The following is a 27,554-nucleotide window of genomic DNA, read 5'->3' as shown; positions in this document are numbered from 1 at the left end:
AGTAGAAGCTCATTGCATAGATGTAATAACGTTTTGATTGTTTCTGGTTTTTAAAATTATGAATAAAACTATTACAAACATTCATATGCAGGATTTTATGTGAACGTAAGATTTTGTTTCACTTGGGCAAATGCTGAGGAGTGGGACTGCTGGGTCATATGGTAAGCATATGTTTTAACTTTATTAGAAACTGCCAAACTGGCCAAACTACTTTGCATTCCCACCAGCAATGTGTGAGAATGTGTGAGAGTTCCAGTAGCTCTGCATCCTTGTGACCACTTGGTATTGTCAAGAGCTTTTTTTTTTTTTAAGCTATTTGCACAAATATGTAGCGGTATCTCATTGTGGTTCTAACTCATTTCCCAAAGGTGGTGCAATGGTTAAGCACTTGGCTTCTAACCAAAAGGTCAGCGGTTCAAACCCACCCAGTGTCTATGCAGGAGAAAAGACCTGGTGATTTGCTCCCATAAAGATTATAGCCTAGGAAACCCTCTGAGGCAGTTTTACTCTGACACTGAGGATTGCTATAAGTCAGAACTGACTTGACAGCATACAACAACAACATGCTTCGCAGCACCTTGTTTAGATCAATGAATTACTGGCTGATTCACTCATACTTCAAACTAAAAGGAAGTAAACTTAGAAGGGTTATTAATGAACTCTATAAAGTTTTAGAGTATTATAAAGTATAAACCATAATACCGAAACACGGAGGCAACCTCTTGGCATTTAAAAGAGACAGTCAGAAAATTTTAAAATAATAGTATTCTCATTAATTAATGGACACATGGGATGTGTAAATCAAACTTCCTCTCACACACATAAAACAGAGACAAGGAGAACACAGGGGATTGGATAAAGTCATGAATCAATAATGAATTATTTTCATTTCAGGGCCAGCAGTGACAATACCTTTAGTACCACTGGTCATGATTTACCAGGACTGAATGAAACCTTATATCATGACTTTAGTCTTGAGTACTTTTAATGTACAATACTTGATGCTTTTCCCCAGAATAGTTTTATAACACTATATTATGACAGTAATATTTTTAGGGTACTGCACTATTTGGGCATTAATCCAGACTCCTAAAATGTACTTGAAAGTGCCAGTGAAAGTTAAGAAATTAAAATATGAAGAGATTTTTATATTTAGAATGGAAAAGTATTAATGGACTGCGTGTCATTTATTGTAAACTCAAGAATACTTCACTATAAAATGTTAAAGGTTCCTACGAAAACTTTGGAATGTTTCCATTCTAATGTTACTGTGTTACTAATGTAACTTTCTAACATTACTATGAAGGCAAAAGTGTAGCTGATTTAAAAAAAAAAAATTACCAAAGCAGTGTAATTACTGCTACCAAATTTAATTCTCTTTATGCAAATCCTGATTTTATCATTTTAAATAACAAAGATTTCACCATAAAACAACCTTCTAAAATACCAGTAATAGTCCTCATTCCTCATGTCAAAAAACTTTTAAACCGATAAGTAAATTCTTTTTACATAATTTAATGAAGTTATTAGAGTAGAAAACTTGTTGTATTTACCACCTGCTGTACAATTGAATCATTCAACATCTGCATTTAAATGTGAATAAAATCCATGTCCACAAAGAGCTCAGAAGGAATAAACACATAAAAGAAGCTTTAAAGAATACTTAAAAAAAAAAAAGAAAAAATACTTTGAATCCTATATTAACCAAAAAAAAAAACCTGTTGCTGTCAAGTTGACTCTGACTCATAACAACCCTACAGAGTAGAACTGCCCCACAGAGTTTCCAGGGAGCACCTGGCAGATTTGAACTGCCGACCTTTTGGTTAGCAGCCATAGTTCTTTACCACTATGCCACCAGGGTTTCCAAATGCTATATTAAGAGTATATAAAAATTCCTAAAGGAGTGGTTATTTGGGTAGGTTGGAAAAAGTCCCACAGACTTTTAGCTATATTTTGAAAGACGGACAATGCTGAAAAAGGAGGAATCTTGAGGGAATATCCCAGACACATAAAAGTTGTAGGATATGCTCTGAGAAATTTGTTGTGAGTGGAATATAGCGTAGTGTATAGAAGATCCTGAAAGGTTTGTTGTTAGCTGCTGGTGACTCGGCTCAACTCATGGCAACACCCATGTACAAAAGAACAAAATACTGCCCAGTCCTGCACCATCTTTATGATTGTTCAAGACCATTGTTGCAGCCACTGTGTATTCTGAGTGCCTTCCAACCTACGGGGCTCATCTTCCAGCATTATATCGAACAATATTCTGTTGTAGTTTTCCATAGGATTTTCAACTGCTACATTTCAGAAGCAGATCGCTAGGTCTATCTTCCTAGTCTGTCACACTCTAGAAGCTCCGCTGAAACCTCTCTACCATGGGTGATCCTGCTGGTATTTGTAGTGTTGATACAACAGCTTCCAGCATCATAGGAACACTCAAGCTACCACAGTGTGACAAACTGCACATGGGTGGTGGTCTTAAAGAGTTCCATGTACAATATCAAGGTATCTGAACTTTACTGTAAGACATGCTAAGCCATTCAAGGTTTTCAAGCAGGGAAACTATGTGATCAAATCTGAATAAGGTAGCTAGCAACAGAAGGGAAAATGCATTGAGGCATCAGTGGGGAGTAAAGGGGAGACTGGCCATAGGATCATCAGTTGGGAAGCTACAGCTGGCATTCAAAATACCTATAAGTAGGGTGTGAACTAAGGACATGACCTTAGGGATGAAGGAACCAGGAAAATGCAAGAGGGGACAGAACAGAAATACTTAATAAGAAAAATATATAAAACGTTTGTACAATGTGAAAGATTCGAAGATAACTTCCAGGTTTATAGCTTAAGTAACAGTAAAAAATGTGACGTCTTTAAATGAAATTTTCACCACATTAGTATTTCAAAAAGTATTTTCCTATGTTATGCCATTAAATTGGTTTACTGCCGTATACACAATCTTGTGACATCTCTTAAATTTTTTAAACTGGTATGTATTATAGCCTCTGCTGAACTAAACTAAGATAAAATTCAAGAGTGAGGTCAGTTGTTAAACATTCATAACAGGTACTGTCATCAGATGCTGATTTTTTAAAAACAGAATTAAAAAAAATTTTAATATAGACAGGGGTTACAGAAAACCTTTAATATTATTATTATTGAAGCTAATATGTACGGAATGTTTACTTTGTTAAGGATACTATGCTGGATACTTTATATGTTATTTTCTCACTTCTTCCTCAGGAAGATGCCATTTATCCTCCCTATACAGATTAAGAGACTAAGGCATAGAAAAGTTAAATAACTTATTCATGTCACCCAGCAAGAAAATGGTGAATTCAGGATTTGAATCTGGGAAGTCTGACTCGAGCCTGTACTTTTAACCCTATTTTGAGTAATGTATTAATTTATTCCTTATTTTTAGTGAATTAATGGGCACTGGGGTAGTTTAGGAATCCCTGGTGGTGTAATGGTTAAGTGCTACAGCTGCTAACCAAAGGGTCGGTAGTTCGAATCTGCCAGATGCTCCTCGGAAACTCTATGGGGCAGTTCTACTCTGTCCTATAAGGTTGCTATGAGTTGGAATCAACTCGACGGCACTGGGTTTGGTTTTTGTTTTTTTTTTTCTTTTTCGGTTTGGGGTACTTTAAGAGCGCAAAGGGGACACTGGCAGTAGGAACAGCAATTAGGAATCTATTAGTCTAGTACAATATCATTATTAGTATTTTCTAAGTAAACATCAACTGTATTCATCATTAGACACTCAGTCCATTTAACCCTGTTAGAGTAAAGCCTTAGGAGAATTAATTTAGGCCAGAAGAGTGACTAATAAACAGTTCTGTCATGGCCTGAATTATGTCCCCCCAAAAATGTAAATGTGTGTATTAACTTGGTTAGGCCACGATTCCTAGTATTCTGTGGTTGTCCTCCATTCTGTGATTGTAATTTTATATTAAAGAGGATTAGGGTGGGATTGTAAGACTCTTACCAGGTCACATCCCCGGTCCAATATAAAAGGATTTTCCCTGGGGTATGGCCTACACCACCTTTTATCTCTCAAAAGATGAAAGGCAAGTAAACAGAGAGTTGGGGGCCTCATACAACAAGAAAGCAGTGCCAGGAGCAGAGTGCATCCTTTGGGCCTGAGGTTCCTGTGCTGAGATACTCCCAGACCAAGAGAAGATGAATAACAAGGACCTTCCTCCAGAGCCAACAGAGAGAGAGAGCCTTCCTCTGGAGCTGACGCCCTGAATTTGGACTTCTAGCCTACTAGACTGTCAGAAAATAAGTTTCTCTTTGTTAAAGCCATCCATTTGTGGTATTTCTGATATAGCAGCACTAGATGACTAAGACAAGTATCGACACCCACGAGGAACATGCTCCTCAGAACAATCAACCATATGAGACCAAAAGGGCAGCACTTGCCCGAAAACAAAAGTTCAGAAGGGAGGAAAGGGCAAGAAAGATGGGCAAATGGAAACACGAAACCCAGGGAAAAGTGGATAGGGTGCTATCACAGTGAGGGGATTGCAAACAATGTCATGAAACAAAATGTGTAGAAATAATTGAATGGGAAACTAATTAGCTATGTATAATTTTCACACAAATCACAATAAAATAAAGAGTATCAAAGAATGGACAAAGCCAGCCAACTATCCGAAAAATGGTCAGAGGGACTTGCCCTGGCGTAAACACCTCATTAAGGTAAAACCTAATTCATTAATTACCAAAGTTAGGACATAACTGATACTTCTTTAATTCTGAACCAGCTGTAATTCCAAAAAGACAACTCAAAAGCTAGATTTGAATATATTTTTCAATTCTACCAATACTGTTGTGTATAAAAATGTACATGCACAGTATATCACATACCAAAATGCATACGCATTATAGATTTAGGTTATTAAATTGTGTTGGGCATATTAATATACTAAGTATAAAAACCCAGTGCTGTTCAGTTAATTCCAACTCATAGTGACCCTACAGAATAGAGTAGAACTACTCCATAGGGTTTGCAAGGAGTGGCTGGCGGATTCAAACTGCCCACGTTTTGGTAATATATTAACGTAAGTATAGTATACTGAAAGATATTAAGGTCTTAAAGTGAAGAAAAGTGGTGGTAAAAGCCAAAAAAGAAAGAAAGAAATGCACAATCTAGTTCACTTATCTGTCTGTCTACCCAATATTTTGTCATTTTGTCAGTAGTGTGCTAGGGAAAAAACTGTGCATAAAACTATAAAACCAATGCTATAGATACAAATATGACACAATAAATGCTGATAAACAGTATAACAGAATAAGTATTTTTACTTCCAAGCTTAGTGTAGCTGGAGCACAGAGCATAAAAGAGAGCGGTATACAGGCGGGGCAAAGATGGCAGAGCAGCCAGATGCTTCTGGTGATCCCTCTTACAAAAAAGACCTGAAAAAACGAGTGAAATGATTATATTTATGACAAGTTAGGTGCTCTGAACATCAAAGGCAAAGTTAGAAAGTGGACTGGGGGCAGGGGGAGGGAGAGATGGTTCAGAAGCAGGGAGGAGTTGCAGGACCTGAATCAGCAGGATCCTACTGGCACCATTCCTGGAAGCAACTGTGGCGGGCTGGTAGTAGCATTCGGCCACAGTTTCCTTAAGGAGAAAAAGCCAGCCGCACAGCCTACTCACACCTCCAGAAAAAGAGAAGAAAGGCGCTCTCAGCAAAAGCTAAGTACTTGTGTATATTTTAAAGCGTGTCCCGCACCAAGCCAGCTTCAGTGGCTGTCGATTTCCCTGGGCCTGAGAAAGGTCCTGTTGAGTGTCCTGCGCCATTCTTCTGGCCTTGGAAAAGGACTAAATTCACAATTGGGGGAAAAGATAATTTGCCAGCTCCACTAACATGGGGAGCTCAGGACTGAAGTGGCTCCTGCCCAGGGAAAAATGGTCCTTGGACTTTGAATACCTATCCTACATGGACCTGTGTGGTCCTATTTCAGGAGAATAGGCCCTTGTTGGCAGATTGCAACTGTTTCAGTTGTGCAGTGGAGAGGTGGGTGTTTGAAGTTTGAAACCGCTTTGCCTATTAAACAGGGTCCTTACCTACCCACATCAGGGGCCTAGGGACTGGTGGCTACACTCAGGTCAGCCAGCCACCTGCATAAGGTGTACAAGGATAAATGGTACCTCCCAGTCCTTACAACCAAAAGCACTGGGTACCCACAGTCCGTCTGCAGAACCCACCCGTGTGCTCTAGGGAACAGGGACGTGCTTTCCTCACAGACACACGGGGTATGGTTGTCAGCCCCCTGCCTTGTTCAGAGCATGACCCCCTGCTGCAACCAGATACTGGTACCTACACCAATCACCCCTGCCCCTCTAAGACTGTAGGACAGAGCCTATACCACACACGTGATGACCAACTACCTGGACACCTGAGCTGAATCCATACAAAAAAAGTGAACAGACTCCTAGGCTGATATACCTAATGACAGCTCTTGCCACCTGGTGACAGGGCGTTAGAGCTTCAAAGGCCAAAATAATCAAGCTAGCTCACTCAAGCAATCTATTTGGGCATAACAAAACAAATCAAAGCAAGAAACTAGGATACAGTAAAATAAACTAATACAATAACTTATAGATGGCTTGGAGACAACAGTCAATATCAAATCATATAAAAAAGCAGACCATGATCGCTTCAACAAGCTCTCAAAACAATCAGGGGATCTTCTAGTTGAAGGTGCCTTCCCGGAACTGCCAGATGTAGAGTACAAAAGACTAAAGTAAAGAACTCCTCAAGACATCAGGAATGAGACCAGGAAAGAGATCAGGCAATACACACAACAAGCCAAAGGAACACACAGATAAAGCAGTTGAAGAAATTAAAAAGGTTATTTAAGGACATAATGAAAAATTTTATAAGCTACAAGAATCTATAGGGAGACAGCAATCAGAAATTCAGAAGATTAACAATATAATTACAGAATTAGACAACTAAATAGAAAGAGGAGCAGAATTGAGCAAATGGAAAGCAGAATTGGTGAGACTGAAGACAAAGCACTTAGCACCATTACATTTGAAGAAAAATCAGATAAACGACTTTTAAAAAACTGAAGAAACCCCAAGAATCATGTGGGATTCTATCAAGAGGAATAACCTACGAGTGACTAGAGTACCAGAACAGGGAGAGATAACAGAAAATAGAAAGAGAACTGTTGAAGATTTGTTGGCAGAAAACGTCCCTGATATTGTGAAAGATGAGAAGATATGTATCCAAGATGCACATGAAGGTCCACATAAGGTAAATCTTAAAAGAAAGTCACCGAGACATCTTACAGTCAAACTTGCCAAAACCAAAAATAAAGAGAGAATTTTAAGACCAGCTAGGGATAAACAAAAAGTCACCAACAAAGGAGAGTCAATAAGAATTAGGTAGGACTTACATAAAGCACTGAAGGAAAACAGCTGCCAGCCAAGAATCATATATCTAGAAAAACTGCCTCTCAAATATGAAGGTGAAATTGGGACATTTCCAGATAAACAGAAGTTTAGGGAATTCGTAAAACCCAAACCAAAACTACAAGAAATACCAAAGGCAGTACTCTGGTTACAAAATCAATAATATCAGATATCATCCCAAGACTAGTGCACTGGACAGAGCACTCAGATGTCAAGCCAAATAGGGAAATCACAAAAATAAATTAAGATTAAAACAATGCTCAAAACAGGGAAACAACGATGTCATTATATAAAGGAAGGCAAGATTAAAACAATAAAGAGGGACTAAGCACTGGGTTTTTGGTTAAGAAATGTAGTTATAGATCTTTCATATGGAGACGAAGATAAGGTAATATACAGAAATGAGGTGTAAACTTAGAAAAATAGGGGTAAATATTAAGGTAACCACAAAAGAAACTAATAATCCTATTCATCAAAATAAAATACAAGAAAAAAATTGAGATCCAGCAGAAACAAAATCAACACCGAATAAGAGGAAAAGGCAATATATAAAGATAAAGCTACTCAGTGCAAAAAATTAAGTGGGAAAAAGAAACTGACAACAACACACAAAAAAAGACATCAAATGACAGCACTAAACTCGTACCTATCCATAATTACGCTAAAGGTAATTGGACTAAATGCACCAATTAAGAAACAAAAGAGTGGCAGAATGGATAAAAATCACGATCCCTCTATATGCTGCCTACAAGAGAAACACCTTAGACTGAGAGACTCAAACAAACTAAAACTCAAAGGATGGGGAAAAATATATCAAGCAAACAACAATCAAAAAAGAAGAGTTGCAATCTTAATTTCTGACAAAATAGACTTTAAAGTTAAATCCATAACAAAGGAAAAGGAAGGACACTACACAATGATTAAAGGGACAATATACCAGAAGGATAAAACCATATTAAATATTTATGCACCCAATGACAGGACTACAAGATACAGAAAACAAAGTCTAACAGCACTGAAGAGTGAGATAAACAGCTCCACAATTATAGTAGGAGATATCAACACACCACTTTAGGTGAAGAACAGAACATACAGAAAGAAGCTCAATAAAGACACGGAAGATCGAAATGCCACAACTGACCAACTTGACCTCACAGACATATACAGAACACTCCACGCAACAGCAGCCAAGTATGCTTTCTTTTCTAGTGCACATGGAACATTCTCTAGAATAAACCACACCTTAGGTCATAAAGCAAGCCTTAGCAGAATCCAAAACATCGAAATATTACAAAGCATCTTCTCTGACCATAAGGCCATAAAAGTAGAAATCAATAATAGAAAAAGCAGGGAAAAGAAATCAAACACTTGGAACCTGAACAATGCTCTGCTCAAAAAAAGAATGGGTTATAGAAGACATCAAGGATGGAATCAAGAAATTCATAGAATTCAATGAGAATGAAAACACTTCCTATCAGAACCTTTGGGACACAGTGAAAACAGTGCTCATAGGTCAATTTATTTCAATAAAGGCACACATATAAAAAGAAGAAAGGGCCAAAATCAAACAATTATCCCTATAACTTGAACAAATAGAAAGAGAGCAACAAAAGAAACCCTCAGGCACTAGAAGAAAGGAAATAATAAAAATTAAGAGCTAAACTAAATGAAATAGAAAACAGAAAAACAATTGGAGTTAACAAGACCAAAAGCTGGTTCTTTGAAAAAAGTAACAAAATTGATAAACCACTGGTCACACTGACAAAAGAAAAACAGGAGAGGAAGCAAATAACCCGAATAAGAAATGAGATGGGCAATACTGCAATAGACCCAACTGAAATTAAAAGAATCATATCAGATAACTTCAAAATATTGTACTCTTACCAAATTTGAAAACCTAGAAGAAATGGATGAATTCCTACAAACACACCACTACCTAAACTAACACAAATAGAGGTAGAACAACTAAATAAACCCGTAACAAAAGAAGAGATTGAAAAGGTAATCAAAAAAAGGCCCTGGCCCAGATAGCTTCGCTGCAGAATTCTATCAAACTTTCAGAGAAGAGTTAAAACCATTACTACCAAAGGTATTTCAGAGCATAGAAAAGGGCGGAATACTCCCACACTCATTCTATGAAGCCAGCACAGCTCTGATACCAAAACCAGGTAAAGACACCACAAAAAAAGAAAATTACACACCTATATCCCTCATGAACTTAGATGCAAAAATCCTCAACAAAATACTAGCCAAAAGAATACAACAACAAATCAAAAAAATAATTCACCATGACCAAGTGGGATTCATACCAGGTATGCAGGGATGGGTCAACATTAGAAAAACAATTAATGTAATCCACCACATAAATAAAACAAAAGAACCACATGATTTTATCAATCGATACAGAAAAGGCGTTTGACAAAGTTCAACACCCATCCATGAGAAAAACTCTCAGCAAAATAGCAATAGAAGGAAAATCCCTCAACATAATACAGGGCATTTATACAAAGCCAACAGCCAACATCATCCTAAATGGAGAGAGTCTGAAAGCATTCCCGTTGAGATTGGGAACCAGACAAGGATGCCCTTTACCACCGCTTTTATTTAACATTGTGCTGGAGGTCCTAGCCAGAGCAATTAGGCTAGATAAAGAAATAAAGGGCATCCAGATTGGTAAAGAAGAAGTAAAATATCTCTATTTGCAGATGACATGATCTTATACACAGAAAACCCTAAAGAATCCACAAGAAAACTACTGAAACTAATAGAAGAGTTCTGCAGAGTATCAGGATACAAGATAAACACACAAAAATCAGCTGGATTCCTCTACACCAACAAAAAGAACACAGAACAGGAAATCACCAAATCAATACCACTTACAGTAGCCCCCAAGAAGGTAAAATACTTAGGAATAAATCTTGCCAGAGACGTGAAAGAAACATACAAAGAAAACTACAAGACACTACTGTAAGAAACCAAAAGACATCTACGTAAGTGGAGAAACATACCTTGCTAATGGATAGGAAGATTTAACATTGTAAAAATGTCTATCCTACCAAAAGCAATCTACAAATACAATGAATTCTGATTCAAATTCCAAAGACATTTTTTAATGAGATGGAGAAACAAATCATCAACTTCATATGGAAGGGAAAGAGGCCCTGGATAAGTAAAGCATTACTGAAGAAGAAGAACAAAGTGGGAGGCCCCACACTACCTGATTTTAGAATATATTACACTGCCACAGTAGTCAAGACAGCCTGGTACTGGTACAACAACAGATACACAGACCAATGTAATAGCATTGAGAATCCAGACATAAATCCGTCCACATATGAGCCAGCTGATATTTGACAAAGACCCACAGTCAGTTAAATGGAGAAAAGGCAGCACCTGTAACAAACGGTACTGGAATAACTGGATCGCCACTGGCAAAAAAATGAGACAAGACCAATACCTTACACCATGCACAAAAACAAACTCAGAATGGATCAAAGACCTAAATATAAAATCTAAAATGATAAAGATCATGGAAGAAAAAATATGGAAAATGCTAGGAGCCCTAATACATGGCATAATCAGTATACAAAACATTACTAACAATGCAGAAGAGAAACTAGACAACTGGGAGCTCCTAAAAATCAAGCATCTATGCTCATTCAAAGACTTCGCCAAAAGAGTAAAAAGATTACCTACAGACTGGGTAAGTTTTTACCTATGACATTTCCAATTAGCATCTGATCTCTAAAATCTACATGATACTGCAAAAACTCAACTACAAAAAGACAAACAACTCAATTAAAAAATGGGCAAAGGATATGAATAGACACTTCACTAAAGAAGACATTCAGGTAGCTAACACATACATGAGGAAATGCTCACCATCATTAGCCATTAGAGAAATGCAAATCAAAACTACAATGAGATTGCATCTCACTTCAACAAAGAAAAAAAGGCTGGCATTAATCCAAAAAACACAAAATAATAAATGTTGGAGAGGTTGTGGACAGACTGGAACATTTACACACTGCTGGTGGGAATGTAAAATGGTACAACCACTTTGGCAATAGATTTGGCGCTTCCTTAGAACTACCATAAAAAAAAAAAAAGAACTACCATACCATCCAGCAATCCCGCTCCTTGGAATATATCCTGGAGAAATAAGCGCCTTTACACAAACAGATATATGCACACCCATGTTCATCGCAGCACTCTTTACAATAGCAAAAAGATGGAAGCAACCAAGGTACCCATCAACGAATACGGTATATTCATACAATGGAATACCATGCATCAACAAAGAACAACGATGAATCCATGAAACATTTCAAAACATGGAGGAATCTGGAAGGCATTATGCTGAGTGAAACTAGTCGGTTGCAAAAGGACAAATATTGTATGAGACCACTATTGTAAGAACTCGAAAAATAGTTTAAACAGAGCAGAAAATATTCTTTGATGGTTACGAGTGGAGGGAGGGAGAGAGGGAGAGGGGTTTTCACTAATTAGATAATTGATAAGACCTATTTTAGGCAAAGGGAAAGACAATACACAATACAGGAGAGGTCAGCACAACTGGACTAAACCAAAAGCAGTTTCCTGAATAAACTGAACGCTTTGAAGGCCAGTGCAGCAGAGGCAGTGGTTTGGGGACCATGGTTTCAAGGGACATCTAAGTCAATTGGCCTAATAAAATCTATTAAGAAAACGTTCTGCATCCCAGTTTGGAGAGTGGCATCTGAGGTCTTAATCGCTAGCAAGTGGCCATCTAAGAAGATGCGTCAATGCGTCTTAGTGCACCAGGTGCAAAGGAGAATGAAGAACACCAAAGCACAAGGTAATTATGAGCCCAAGGGACAGAAAGGGCCACAAAAACCAGAGACTACATCAGCCTGAGACCAGAAGAACTAGATGGTGCCCAGCTACAATGGATGACTGCCCTGACAGGGAACCTATAGAGAACCCCTGAGGGAGCAGAAGAACAGTGGGATGTAGACCAGACTTCATGGTCTGACTGAGACTAGAGGGACTGTGGAAGTCATGGTCCCCAGACCTTCTGTTAGCCCAAGACAGGAACCATTTTTAAAGCCAACTCTTCAGACAGGGATTGGACTAGACTATGGGATAGAAAACGATACTGGTAAAGAGTGAGCTTCTTGGATCAAGTAGACACATGAGACTATGTGGGCTGCTCCTGTCTGGAGGGGAGATGAGAGTGCACAGGGGGTCAGAAGCTCGCCAAATGGACATGAAAAGGGAGTGTGGAGGGAAGGAGTGTGATGTCTCATTAGGGGGAGAGCAACTAGGAGTATATAGCAAGGTATACATAAATTTTTGTGTGAGAGAATGATTTGTAAACTTTCACTTAAAGCACAATAAAAATTAATTTAAAAAAAAAAAAGAGCGAGAGTGAGTGGTATAAATAAACCTAGAGAGAGTGGCAAGAGCTAAATCAAGCAGACCCTCAAAGGGGATGTTAGGATTTTAATTTTCTACTAAGGACAAGAGGAAGGCACCAAAAGCTTTTATTATAAGAGTGTAACAAAAACTAGTATTTTTAAAAGACTATTTTGGCTGTGGGAAACTAATCAGAGAAAGATTAAGTATCTGTGGAAACCCACAAAGAGGTTACTGTAGTCAAGTAGGCAAAAGATGATAGTAGTCTAAATTAGGATGAGGGCAATGTCTACAGGCAGACCTTACAGATAAGTTGAAGACAAAACCAACCAGTGTTGGGCACAGGATGTGAGCTTTCCAAATTGTCTATTTTCCTTTTTTTAAAAAATCTGTCTATAGTTTTAATGGTACAAACAGAAACTAAGTATAACTTATTATTTAATTACAATTACAGGCTCAAAGTTGAGTAATAAAAGATTGCGTGACAAATAGAAGGAGTAATTAAGAAACATACCCATATATTTAATAATGGTAAACCAGATATAAAATTTAAAAATGCTTATACTATTACACATTTCTACCAGAAGTCTTGGAAACTTTACAAAATTTATGGTATTGTTAAAATATAAGCATAAATATCAAGTTGCATCAAAAGTAACAGACCACACACTGAAAAATTGTATAAGCAATGGCTGCCAAAATTCTAATCTGCTACTGATTAACAGAAGAATGTTATTCATTTGTTTCTCGTTGAAATCTAATCCTCATGCACATGTCGAAAAGGGATGTATATGTGTGTGTGTATATATAGTAACAATAACACTGCATGATTTCAGGAAAACCCAATTCCCTACTGGCAAATGTCTCACAATTTCATCAAACAGAAGTGCAACTGGGGAAATAAAAAAAAAAATTACAAAAACAAAAGTGCTCCAACTGCCATCTATAAACACCACCAAAATGGAAGGCTTTTTTAATTTTATTTTCTTAATATTTGTATATGACTTAATATTTCTGTAATATGCTTAACACAGATTATCTTTTCGTGACTTAAGTTTTTTCTTAACACTTACAAACAACCTAGAATTCCAAATTCAAATCGCTTTCCGAGAAGAACTCAGAACACCAGACCAAATTTCTATTGTATACAAATAACCCTGAAGGCAGAATCACAGCAGTATGTAGGAGAAAATCCTTACCAATTTTTCATCAACTGTGATGAGTTGCGTGTCTCGAGTTTGGTCCTGTGCCAACCTCCATGTGGAAGCGCTCCACAACCTACAGTGCGAGACATTAAGTTAAAAAATAATCCATGCAATGAGAAAAGAAAAGCAGACAAATCTTATTTTAAAAAAAGAGAGAAGAGGGCACAAAGATCCTTTTCCTCCCCAATTAGTTCTGTCTGCGGAATTTCTGGCAGACTCTCATTTGACAGTTCACAACAGGTTGCACTTTATGTCAGTCTACAGGCCCTCTGTCACAGAAAGGCAGCTAATGACAAGGACTGTTCTGCTCTCTTTGGGTGTACAGTGGCTGGTCTGTCACGATCAGATAAAAATATGCAAAGCTGTATCAACTATTCTGGAACTCTGATTCCTAAATGATGGTATCAGAAAGAAAAAAAAAAAAAACACTCTCAAGCACATTCTTAACGGCCTAAAGTTGTAGAATTATATAAGGTTAATAAAAAGTTTCTTCACTCTGAATTCAAAACAAAAGTAGTTCAAATAGGAATGATATGCATGATCAATTGCTAAAGGAGGACATCATGTTTGGTGAAATAGAGGGCCAGCCAAGGGCAAAAGAGAACCTTAGTGAGATGGATTGGAACAAGAGCCACAATGGTGGACTTGAACATGCTGGTGATTTATAAGGATGACACAGAATCGGGCAACGTTTTGTCCTGTTGTACATGAGGTCACCCTGAGTCGGAGTTAACCTGATGGCAGCTAACAACAGTTTAAGATATACAATGTAACATGTATACAAAATTCACTCTGAGGGGCTCAGGGTGAGTCTTGGGGGACATCTCATAGAAGCCAGCAGGTAGCCTCCAAAGGATTTGAAACTGAGGAACAATAAGATTGTGTGACTACTGAACAGGAAAGATTTGCAATACATGCTAAGATAGTGAATTAACTAAATAAATAACTATGGACCCCAAATGGAAGCCACAGATACAGGTAATGATTTGCCATCCACTAACTCTCAAACAGATAACTTTGTAGTATGATCCTCTAGTGAAGAACAACAGAAACTATTTACTTAATAATATAGTTAATAGATATCCCGCACTAAGCTAAAGAAATCAAGCAGTATAACATATATGTAACATTTTAGAAAATTTAGAAAGGTGAGAGTAGGAGAGTTAGGTGGGGGGAGCCTTTAAATCACATCATCACACCAATATGACATCGCTATTACAATTCGCCATGTTTATTTCAAGCTACTTTTCATGCCCTTCATCTTTGTTTTTGAAAATTGTAACCATATAGAATCATAAAGAAAAACAGATTGATTATAAGCTGAGTGGTTATTACATTGCACTTCCATAGGGGCTTTCTAAAACAAACTAGAACTATACTCATTTCTACTTCTAACAATCACATACACTATATACTAACTTCCATTTGTTAGAATCACAAACACTACCATCACTAGAAGACACTTTAGTGCAACGAGTTCCTCACTTTACAGATTTCCAAAGAATGAAACAGGTTCAGAGAGGGCAAGTCATTTAGACAAAATTATTAAGTGGTAAAATTAGAGTTAGAAATTAAGACCTGGAAGTCTATTTCGCCTCTCCTTGAATCTGAGCTCTGTGATTGCTTGATCAACAGAATATAGTAGAAGTGACACTATCTCCATTTCCAGGCTCAGGCCTAGCTGTTTCCACTTGCAGTCTCTTGAAACTTTCTCTCTAGAGATGTTCGCTTTTGGAACCCCACCACCATGTTGTAAGGAAGTTGAAGTTGTCCCCACAGCAAGACCCATGTGAAGAACTGATAGTTCCTCACATGCCAGCCATACGAGTGAGCTGTATTGGAAATGGATCCTCCAGTCCCAGTTGAGCCATCCCTGCTGATACCGTGGGGAGCAAAGGTAAGTTGTCCCTGTTAAATCCTGCCAAACTGCAGACTTTTGAGCAAAATAGATGAGACTGTCATTGTTTTGGAAACCCCGGTGGCATACTGGTTAAGCGCTACAGCTGCTAACCAAAGGGTCGGCAGTTTGAATCTGCCAGGCGCTCCTTGGAAACTCTATGGGGCAGTTCTGTTCTGTCCTATAGGGTCGCTATGAGTCGGAATCGACTCGATGGCACTGGGTTTGTTTTTGTTTTGTTTGTTTTTTTTGTCATTGTTTTAAGCCATTGAGTTTTAGAGTGGCTTGTTTCCAGAAACATAATAAAAACATCCCCACCAGAAATTGTCTGTTGGACAAACTATAATTTCTAATCCTAAAGAAATTATTAAGGAATCAGCGAATCCTCAGCCTTTTGATTAGAACCAATTTATTAATGTTTCATTGTCAGTTTATTACAAATTGAATTAACTCAAATTCACTTTAACTCAGGAAGTGTTTCGTTCCATGATGAACCATAAGGAAATATTACTGAGAGTTCTGAATGAAATTATAACATTATATAAACATAGTTGCTGTTTTTTAGGTGAATCACCTTTAAATGTATAATCTTCAAGGTTTTCAAGATCCTGAATCAGTAGAGAAAATTTAAGTTGGCATCAGCATACGGTACTCACTAGATAGAAGCAAGAGAGAATTGGATGTTAATAGGAAAACTAAAGATGAGGGGGTGAAGGAACCATTTTAATATTTTGGGGAAATATTTGGAGTAAAAGGAAAGGTAGAAATTCCACAAATATTTTGGTTAAGTTCAGTGGAAATAATCATGAAGATAATTAGTTTATAATTGATCCACAAAACCACAGGTTATTTGTAATTCACATTTATCAAATTTCTAATCTTTATAGTGCTTAAGACTATCTTAAAATATCAGCTCAAGTCAAGTCAGCTCATAGCTGTCCTTTCTCCCATTATTCTCAGCCAGGTGGAACTTGCAGCAAGAACTAATAGCACTTGTGCCTCTGAACCCTGCCCTGGCCAAAAATGTCAGCTAATCCTTTGAGAGTCATCCAACAGACTAAGGAAAGATTTGTGCAAGAGGGATAAGTGTAATTATGCTCACATACCAGACTCTGGAATGGAACTGAGGAATAAGGATGAAAATGTGGGCGAGGCATTGGAGGGCATAATGGAAAATGTAAAGGACAAGCAAATATATCCAAGTTTATAGCAACAGGTTATCAAAATAAATATAAATAAGATAAAAATAAGAGGAGTAAGTAAGAAATACAGATTTTATGGTGATAACAGGAATTATACTACAAAACAACGAATATATGAAAAGTTAATATTTAGGAAGGCCTACTCATTGAAAAGAATAACACTATTAATTTGGAATGTCCTAAAAGGAAGGGTTTGCTGTATTTTGGCTTGTAAAGAAGCTGGAAGCTAATATAAGATGCCAATTATTAGTCTATAAATTAAATATAATGGTGATAAAAATCTTAATGGAATTTTTAATAAAAATTAGATGATCCTCATCAGGAAGAAAAATATTCATAAAAATAACCAAGGAAACTTTGAAATACAATGACAAAGCAGGATTTGCCTTGCCAGGTAACATGCTACAGTAATTAAAATATTCAGTATTAATGTGGACACAGACCAATAGAACACATCAGAGTCTAAAACCAGACTATATAGGTCTGTAAATTCATTATATACTAAAGGTACAATTTCAAATCATTGGTGAAAGGCTAGACTATTTAATAACTGATATTGAGACAAAGAGCTACCCTTTCATAGAAGAAAAAAGTTTAGATCCCTTTCCCACAGTTGTATCATATACCAAAGAATTCCAGATGGATTAAAAAATATATATGTATACATATACACATATAAATACACGTACACACACAAACATACATACAATGTGTGTGTACAAAACATTCTAAGAAAATATTTTTATAACCTTTGGTGGGTAAAGCCTTTCTAAACAAGACAAAGTACTCAGAGATTGTGAGAGAAAAATAACCTCTGAACAACAAAATACACTTAAGCTAAATAAAGGAAAAATGAGAGACAGCAGGTATAACACATATAAAAAAGATTTCTATTTAGAATATTTAACGGACTCTTACAAATCAAGACAAAAAAAAAAGCCAAAAGCAGTGGGGAAAGGGTTGTAGGGGAACAAAAGTATTTTAAGAGTAAGAAGAAAACAAAGGGAGATTTTTCACTTTTACTTTGAAGTGTTTTTACATTGTTTAATTATAATAATTCATTCAAGTATTACTTATGTGATTTTTAAAAACATCAATACAAATTGGATGTAATCTTCAGATTTATAATTGGTCCAGTGCCTCTCCCCCCAAATCTGATTTTGACCAGGTAGTATTTTGACAAAGTCCTTTAATGCACAAAAGTTTTTAAATGTTAATGAAGTCCAATTTATTTTGTTGCTTGTGCTTCCTGCGTCATATCTAAGAAACCACTGCTGAAAGCTAGATCCTAAAGCATTACGCTTATGTTTTCTCCTAAGAGTTTTATGTTTTTAGATCTTACATTTAGGCCTCTGATGCAATTTTTAGTTTTTATATAGGGTATGAACTATCCATCCATGTTCACTCTTGTCTGTAGAAATCCAGTTGTTCCAACACCGCTTATTAAAGAGACAACTCTTTCTCCATTGAATGGATTTAGCACTCTTGTTGAAGATCAATTGGACATACATGTCTGGGTTTATTTCTGGACTCTTATTCTACTGCACTAGTCTATATGTCATCATTATACCAGTACCAGGCTGTTTTAATCACTGTCGCTTTATAACATGTTTTGAGATCAGGAAGTATGAGTCCTCCTACTTTGTTCTTTTTCAAGATAGCTTTGGCTATTCAAGGTTCCTTGCACTTTGAGGACTGGCTTTTCCATTTCTGGAAAGAAGGCTGTTGTGATTTTGATGGGTATTGTGTTGAATCTACAGATTGCTTTAAATAGTACTGACATTTTACAATATTAAGTCTTCCAATCCATGAGGATGGGATACTCTTCCATTTATTTAGATCTTCTTTCTTTCAGTAATATAGTTTTCAGTGTTCAATCAAGTCTTTCACCTCTGCCACAGGCTGAACTGTGTCCCCCAAAAATATGTGTCAACTTAGTTAGGCCATGATTCCCAGTATTGTGTTGTCCTCCATTTTGTGATTTTCCTACACGTTATAAATCATAATATCTGCCTGTGGTTATGGAGGATTAGGGTAGGATGTAACACCCTTGCTCAGGTCACATCCTTGATCCACTGTAAAGGGTTCCTGTGCAGAGAAATTTCTAGTCCAGGGGAAGACTGATGACAAGGACCTTCCTGCAGAGCCGACAGAGAGAAAAAGCCTTTCCCTGGAGCTGAGGCCCTGAATTTGGACAGTTCGCCTACTAGACTGCGAGAGAATCAATTTCTCTTTGTTTAAGTCATCCACTTGTGGTATTTCTGTTACAGCACCACTAGATGACTAAGACAACCTCCCTGCTTAAATTTATTCCTAGGTATTTTATTCTTTTAGCTATTACTGTAAATGGAATCATTTACTTAATTTCCTCTCCAGATTGCTCATTGTGATGTATAAAAATCCAACTAATTTTTGTGTGATATCTACATACAATGGAATATTACTCAGCCATAAAGAGAAATGAACTCCTAACACACGCTACAACACAGATGAACCTTGAAAACATCATGTTCAGTGAAATACGTCAGTCACAAAAGGACGAATATTGTATGATTCCACTTATATGAAATATTTAGAATAAGGAGGTTTAAAGCATCCCTAGGCGGTGCAAATGGTCAATGCACTCAGCTGCTAACAGAAAGGTTGGAGGTTCAAGTCCACCCAGAGGCTCCCTGAAACAAAGGCCTGGTGATCCATGTCTGAAAATCAGCCATTAAATAGCCTATAAAGCACAGTTCTATTCTAACACACACAGGGTTATCATGAGTCAGAATAAACTCTGGGGCAACTGGTTTTGCGTGTGTGTGTGCATGTGTGCGTGTGTGTGTGTGTGTGTGTGTGTGTGTGTGTGTGTGTGTTTAAACCAGGGGTAGGCAGGAGGGAGGGAGAAAGGGAGACTTATTACTTGAGACACTGAACTTCTATTAAAGGTAACGGAAAAATTTGGAATCAGATAATGATGATAGTTGTACAACATGATGAACACAATTCATGTCACTGAATTGCACTTATGAAGAATGTTGAAATGACAACTGTTTTATTACACATCGCGGTGTAATGGATCTCTTTTATATGGCGTTTCTAGTCATGATCTTGTAACTCCCACCAAAAGACTGGGTGGGACTATCCAAATAAGGCCCAACAAGGGGATTGGACAGCTTGTTAAAACTACAAATAAGGTGCACGGCATCCTTGTTGGGAGTGTGACCATGCAAATACGGTGTATGGAATTCTCATGAGGGGACTAGTTGGTTATGCCATCTCGCTAGGCTTAAAATGAGCCATCCCAGGGGTGGACGGGTGACCGTCACTACCACTAAGTAGTAGAAGAGGAGCGCATCCTTTGGACCCAGGATCCCTGCACTAAGGACCTCCTAGACCTAGGAGACAGAAAGCTGTAACACCAAAAACAGTACAAAGTAGCAAGAAGCAGCAGCCAAGTGTGGCAGAGAACCAGCAGCAGCAGAACCAAAAGAATGACAGGCAATGGCGCAGAGGACTTCCTGGCCTGTGCAGTGAGAAAGCTGAGTGTCTTCGGGCAGGAGGCTTACTTCAGGCAGAAGGCACTTGGTAGACATAGGCTCACCGACCCATGGAGAGAGACAGCTGAGCACCTTTTGGCATGAGGCTTACTGGTGGAGTGGGTGCCCTCTGGGTACTTATCGGTAGAGCTAAAGAGCTTTGTAAAACTTGCCCAGCAGGGCAGAGGCTGGGCTGAGGGGCCAAGAGTACACGGGCCAGAAAGAGACCTGCCTGTGGGCATGGCCAAGAAGAGGCTGCTTTGAACAAAGAACTGTATCCTGAGTTATCCTTGATCCTGAATTGTGACCTAATACTTCCTAATAAACCCCATAACTGTGAGTATGTCCTGTGAGCGCTGTGTGTCCACTGCAATGAATTATCAAGCCCAGCAGAGAAGCAGAGATTAACATGAGAGGGACAGATAGTATCAAAATTGGTAAAAAAAAAAAAGGTTGTAAGGTGGAAGCACGGCTGACCTTTGCCTCACAGGAATCAACCTTGGGCTGTTGACGCTGATAATAATGCTCTCCCCTTGTGAAGCTAGGCCAGAAGGTCAGATGCCCCAACCACCATGCCATTTTCTACAGTCAAATATATTTAGCACAATAAAAGGAGGGGGGGGTACATACATACAGTGGAATATTACTCTGCCATAAAGAGAAATTAAATTCTGACACATGCTACTTACATGGATGAATCTTGAAAACACTATGCTGCATGAAATAATTCAGTCATAAAAGGAAATACTATACGTTGTACATCCCACTTGTATGAAATAGGCAAATACATAGAGAACGAAGCTTATCAGTTGTTACTAGGGGGTGGAAGGGAAGGGGAAACGGAAAGTCAGATCAGCCAGCACTGAGTTTCTGTTAATGGTGGATAGTAGTGATGGTTGCACAACATGACAAATGTTACCAGTGTCACTGAATTATACATGTAAAACTGTCAATTTGGCAAATGTTTTGTTATATGTACTTTTACCACAATACAACCATTAAAAATAAATAAGAAACAAGTACGGTATTGTATTAAAATCCAAAGTATAAAATATACTTCAGTCCATACCAATACAAATACGTGATTGAATGCATTTTTTAAAAACTGGGCAAAAAGAGACAAACAATCCTGACAGAATTCCAAAGTAATAAAAGTAAATACACCCTTCTCCAAGTGGTGAATTTAATTCCACCTTCCACCCTCGTGAGTGTGACCTGGACTGAGACCTACTTCCAAAGAATAAAGTATGAAAAGGCAGAAAACAGTAACTCTACAGTGCAGAAACCTTGCAAATACTACCTAAACCAAATGAGCAAGGTTAACATCACCAGTGTTAGGTTTTGATGATATTATATGCCCCCTTCTATGATGTGATGAAAAGACACTTAATCTCTGTGATATTGTTTACCCAAACCCATAATCCCTATCTAGTCATGAAAAAAACATCAGACAAACCCAAACTGACGGATATTCTAAAAAATACCTTACAAGTACTCCTCAAGGCTAGCAAAGCTATGGAAAACAAGGAAAGACTAAGAAACTGTCACACACCACAGGGGATTAAGGGACTTGATGACTAAATGCAAGGTGGCATCCTGGGTTGGATCTTGGAACAGAGAAGACCACTGATGTAGAAAAACTGCTTAAATCAGAATAAAGTTTGGAATTCAGCTGGTAATACTGTGCCAATGATGGTTATTTAGCCTTTTCTTTTTAAGATTTAGTAACAGTGATTTATAATTTTATTGCTTTAGGTGAAAGATTACAGCACAAATTAGTTTCTCAAAAATTTATATACAAATTGTTTTGTGGCATTGGTTGCAATCCCCACAATGTGTCAGCACACTCAGATTTCCCGTGTCCATTCAACCAGGTTTCCTGTCGCTTCCCGCCTTCTCGTCTTTGCTTTTGGGCAGGTGTTGTCCATTGGTCTGTATACTTGATTGAACTAAGAAGCACGTTCCTTACGTATGTTATTGTTTCTCTTTTATGCCTGTCTAATCTTTGGCTGAAAGGTGAACTTCAGGAGTGGCTTCACTTCTGAGTTAGCAGGGTGTCCGGGGGCATAGTCATGGGGGTTCATCCAATCTCTGTCAGATGAGTAAGTCTGGTCTTTATTTATGAATTGAATTTTGTTCTACGTTTTTTTCCTCCCACTTTGACCCGAACCCTCTACTGTGGTCCCTCTCAGAGCAGTACGTGGTAGTAGCCAGGCACCAACTAGTTCTTCTGGGCTCAGGCTTGAGGAGGATATGATTCATATGGTCCATTAGTTCTTTGGAGTAATATTTTCCTTGTGTCTTTGGTTCTCTTCATTCTCCTTTGCTCTGGACAGGATACGACCAATAGGTATATCTTGGATGGCTGCTAGAAAACTTTTAAGGCATCAGATGCTACGCACTGAAGTAGGATGTAGAATATTTTCTTTATGAACTATGTTATGCCAATTTAGCTAGATATTCCCCAAGACCATGGTACCCAGCCCTCAGGCCCGGTAACTCAGTCCCTCAAGGTGTTTGGATGTGTCTAGGAAGCTTCTATGACTTTGCCTTGGTCAATTTGTGCTGACTTCCCTATTATTGTGTGCTGTCTTTCCTTTCGCCAAAGTTAACACTTGTCTACTATGTGGTTAGTGTTTTTCCCTTCCCACTTTTAATGAGTATTTATATTAGTGGTCTCATACAGTATTTGTCCTTTTGTGATTGACTTATTTCATTCAGCACAATGCCCTCCAAATTCATCTACGTTGACATGTTTTACAGGTTCATCATTGTTCTTTACTGTTGCATAGTACTGCATTGGGTGTATGTACCATAGTTTATCCACTCATCTGTTGATGGGTACTCACATTGGTTCCATAATTTTGCTATTGTGAATAATGCCACAGTGAACATGGGTGTGCAAATGTCTATTTGTGTGATGGCTCTTAATTCTCTAGGGTACGTTCTAGGAGTGGGATTGCTGAATCATATGGTATTTCTACTTCTAGCTATTTAAGGAGGCACCATATCGTCTTCCATAGTGGTTATACGATTTTACATTCCCACCAGCAGTGCATAAGAGTTCCAGTCTCCCTGAGACCTCTCCAGCATTTGTTATTTTCTGTTTTTTTGATTCATGCCAGTAATGTCAGGGTGAGATGGTATCACATTGCAGTTTTGATGTGCGTGTCTCTAATGGCTAATATCCCGTGCAAGCAAAATTTTGCTGAAGATCATTCAAAAGTGGCTGCAGCAGTGTATCAACAGGGAACTGCCAGAAATTCAACCCGGATTTAGAAGAGGACATGGAACCAGGGAAATCACTGCTAATGTCAGATGAATACTGGCTGAAAGCAGAGAATACCAGAAAGATGTTTACCTGTGCTTTACTGACTATGTGTGGATCATAACAAGTTATGGATAACACTGGGAGAATGGGAATTCCAAACACTTAATTGTGCTCATGAGGAATCTGAATCAAGAGGCAGCCATTCAAACAGAACAACGGGAAGACACAGTTTAAAGTCAGGAAAGATGTGCATAAGGGTTGCATCCTTTCACCATACCTATTCAATCTATATGCCGAGCAAATAATCTGAGAAGGTGGACTTTATGAAGAACAGGACACCGGGATTGGAGGAAGACACATTACCAACCTGCATTATGCAGATGACACAACGTTGCTTGCTGAAAATGAAGAGGACTTGAAGCACTTACTGATGAAGATCAAAGACCACAGTCTTTCGTATGGGTTACGCTTCAACATAAACAAAAATCCTCACAACTGGACCAATAAGCAAAATCATGATAAATGGAGAAAAGATGGAGGTTGTCAAGGATTTCATTTTACTTGGAACCACAATCAACACCCTTGGAAGCAGCAGTCAAGAAATCAAAAGACCCACTGCATTGGGCAAATTAGCTGCAAAGGACCTCTTTAAAGTGTTGAAAAGCAAAGATATCACCTTGAGGACTAAGGTGCACTTGACCCAAGCCATGGTGTTTTCAATTGCCTCACATGCACACAAAAGCTAGACAATGAATAAGGAAGACTGAAGAAGAACTGACACCTTTAAACTGTGGTGCTGGCAAAGAATACTGAATATATCACAGACTGCCAAAAGAATGGACAAATCTGTCTTGGAAGAAGTGCATCCAGAGTGCTCCTTAGAAGAGAGGGTGGTAAAACCACGTCTCACATACTTTGGACATATTATCATGAGGAATCAGCCCCTGGAGAAGGACATCATGCTTGGTAAAATAGAGGGTCAGTGAAAAAGAGGAAAACCTTCAGCGAGGTGGATTGGCAGAGTGGCTACAACAATGGGCTCAAGTATAGCAACAACCGTGAGGATGGCACAGGACCAGGCACTGTTTCATTCTGTTGTGCATGGGGTTGTTATAAGTCGGAAGCAAATCGATGGCACCTAACAACAATAACAACAGCTGTTGATTGAATTTCCTTATATGTCAGCTGCCTGATCATCTTCTTTGATGAAATGTCTGTTCATGTCCTTTGCCCCTTTTTTAATTGGACCGTCCTTTTGTTATTGAGGTGTTGAAGTAGTCTACACATTTTAGAGATTAGACCCTTGTGGTTGCCAAAATTTTTTTCCCAGTCTAGATTTTTTTACTCTTTTAGCTCCCAGTTTCTAGTTTATCTTCTGGTGTTTGCGCATTGTTAGTTATGATTTGTATTGTATTTATGCCATGTATTTATTAGGGCCCCTAGCGCTGTCTCTATTTTTACTTCCACGATCTTTATCGTTTTAGGTTTCATATTTAGGTCTTTGATTCCTTTCAAGTTTTTGTGTACAGTGGTTTCTTAGTTTTGACAGACATATTATGTAAAATAAGATACTGACATTAGGGGAAAGTGAATCAGTCATATGCAAAAACTCTGTATTATCTCTGCAACTTTTCTGCAAATCTAAAATTATTCTAAGATAAAGTTTACTAAAAAGTAAACAGAACTCTGACATGTAAAAGCTCAGATGGTATCCCTCTCACCTTCACAAGAAAAAAGAGCTAAACAAACTGACAATCAATGACTTTTCTTAGATCCATTACAGCATAATACCGTACGGAAAACCGGAGTAACAGAAAGAATATATCAAGATCAGTTTATAGGAACAGAAGCCTCTGGAGCCAGTAACTGGTAGCCAGTAACTGACATGTAAATGGCAATTGCTGGATGCTAAGCATAAACTGGAAACCCTGGTGGCGTAGTGGTTAAGGGCTACAACTCTTAACCAAAAGGTCAGCAGTTCAAACCCACCAGGCACTCCTTGGAAACCCTATGGGGCAGTTTTACCATGTTCTATAGGGTCGCTATGAGTCGGAATTGACTCGACAGCGATGGGTTTTTTTTTTTTTTTTGGAAGCATAAACCAGCGTGAGAGTAAAATCCTCCTAAAGGCTCAATCTTAAGGGAGTCCTCAAACTTTCATAGGTTTTTACCTCCAGGTGCCCCACAACGTACTCATAATGAATATAGATGAAAATACTCTTACTGTGGCAGGAAGAAGGAGAAAGTTATTTTGAAATATGTCCAGAACTTTCTCTTAATTAAGCCTACCCTTTAAGGAAAACTATTTATTTGACCTGTGGGAAGGGCAACAAAATAATTCCAGCCCCCTCTAGCTTTCCTATCTTAATATAAGAGGGTGCAGGAGGCCAAGACATGCTCCTGAAATTCAAACCCAGGGACTCGAGCCCACTAAAAAACTGAGACTTAATCATAAGATTATAGAAAGCTTTCTTTCCCCAAAACCCTACCACATCAACAGGGCTTCAGTATAACAGCAGAGAGAGGCCTGCCAGCCACATACTGTACTTAAGAAGGAGTTTTCAGGAAAACCCAAAGACAATGAGAGGGAAAAGGAAAGGGAAAGAGAGGGAAAACTGAAGGAAGTCGAAACCATTGGCACTATCAGCTACAGCAAATAGTAAACAAAGCCCAGCTCCTAGTCAGGTTAACATAAAATCACATATTAAAGTCTAATTACCTCAGTTCCTACTACCTGATACATCAGGTCCAATTTACAATAAAATACAATAAGGCATGCTAAAAGGCAAAAAAAAAAAAAAGCAATCTAAAGAGACAAAACAAGCATCAGAACCAGACTCAGGTATAACATAGACTTTGGAATTACCGTACAGGAAATTTAAAGTAATGCTGATTAATATGTTTAGGGCTCTAGTGAAAAAACCTAGGCAATATGTAAGAACAGATGGATAATACAAGCAGAGAGATGGAAACTCTAAAAAATAATCAAAAGAAAATACAAAAAAAAAAAAAACATTGTAACAAACAAAGAAGGCCTTTGATAGGCTCACTGGTAAACTGGAAATGGCCCAAAAAATAAGTGAATTTTAAGATATGCTAACGAAAATTTTGCAAACTGAAATGTAAAGTGAAAAATAATTGAAAAAAAAATGGAAGAGAATATCCAAGAACTGTGGGACAAACACAAAAGGAATAAGCTGTGATGAAAAACTTTGGTTTTTATAAGAGTTATAATTCAGTCTTCAGTATACTTACTATATAAGGGATAGTTAGGAGGCTCAAGACAAAATAATGTACCTTGTTTTATTTTATAATCTTCTTTTTAATATTTTTCAATATTCTTCATTAACACAATAATTCAAATCCATCAGTTTTTCAGTCTTCCTTATTGTCCAGCTTTCTCACGTATATGAAGCAACTGAAAACACCAGGGCTTGGGTCTGCCCCATCTTAGTTCCTAAAGTAACAGCTTTGCTTTCTAACACTTTAAAGAGGTCTTCCGCAGCAGATTTGCCTGATGCAGTGAGTCATTTTATTTCTTGACTGTTGTTTCCATGGCTGTTGATTGTGGATCCAAGTAAAATGAAATCACTGATAACTTCAATCTTTTGTTTACCATGATGTTGATTATT

General features: G+C 38.0%; 1 protein-coding gene across 1 annotated transcript in view; it reads right to left on the bottom strand.

The window, feature by feature from the left end:
- The window catches only part of NDUFS4 (NADH:ubiquinone oxidoreductase subunit S4), a 155,114-nt gene that overhangs the window by 94,807 nt on the left and 32,753 nt on the right, over window positions 1-27,554 (bottom strand). Inside the window, exon 2 of the mRNA XM_049863702.1 lies at window positions 14,026-14,104. Within this exon, the coding sequence (XP_049719659.1) occupies window positions 14,026-14,104 (79 nt within the window). The remainder of the gene's footprint in view (window positions 1-14,025; window positions 14,105-27,554) is intronic.

This window comes from Elephas maximus, chromosome 2 (assembly GCF_024166365.1).
Source record: "Elephas maximus indicus isolate mEleMax1 chromosome 2, mEleMax1 primary haplotype, whole genome shotgun sequence".
NCBI classification, from domain to species: Eukaryota; Metazoa; Chordata; class Mammalia; order Proboscidea; family Elephantidae; genus Elephas; species Elephas maximus.
The sequence above is the reverse complement of the archived record's forward strand: the minus strand, read 5'-3'. Positions and strand labels throughout refer to the sequence as shown.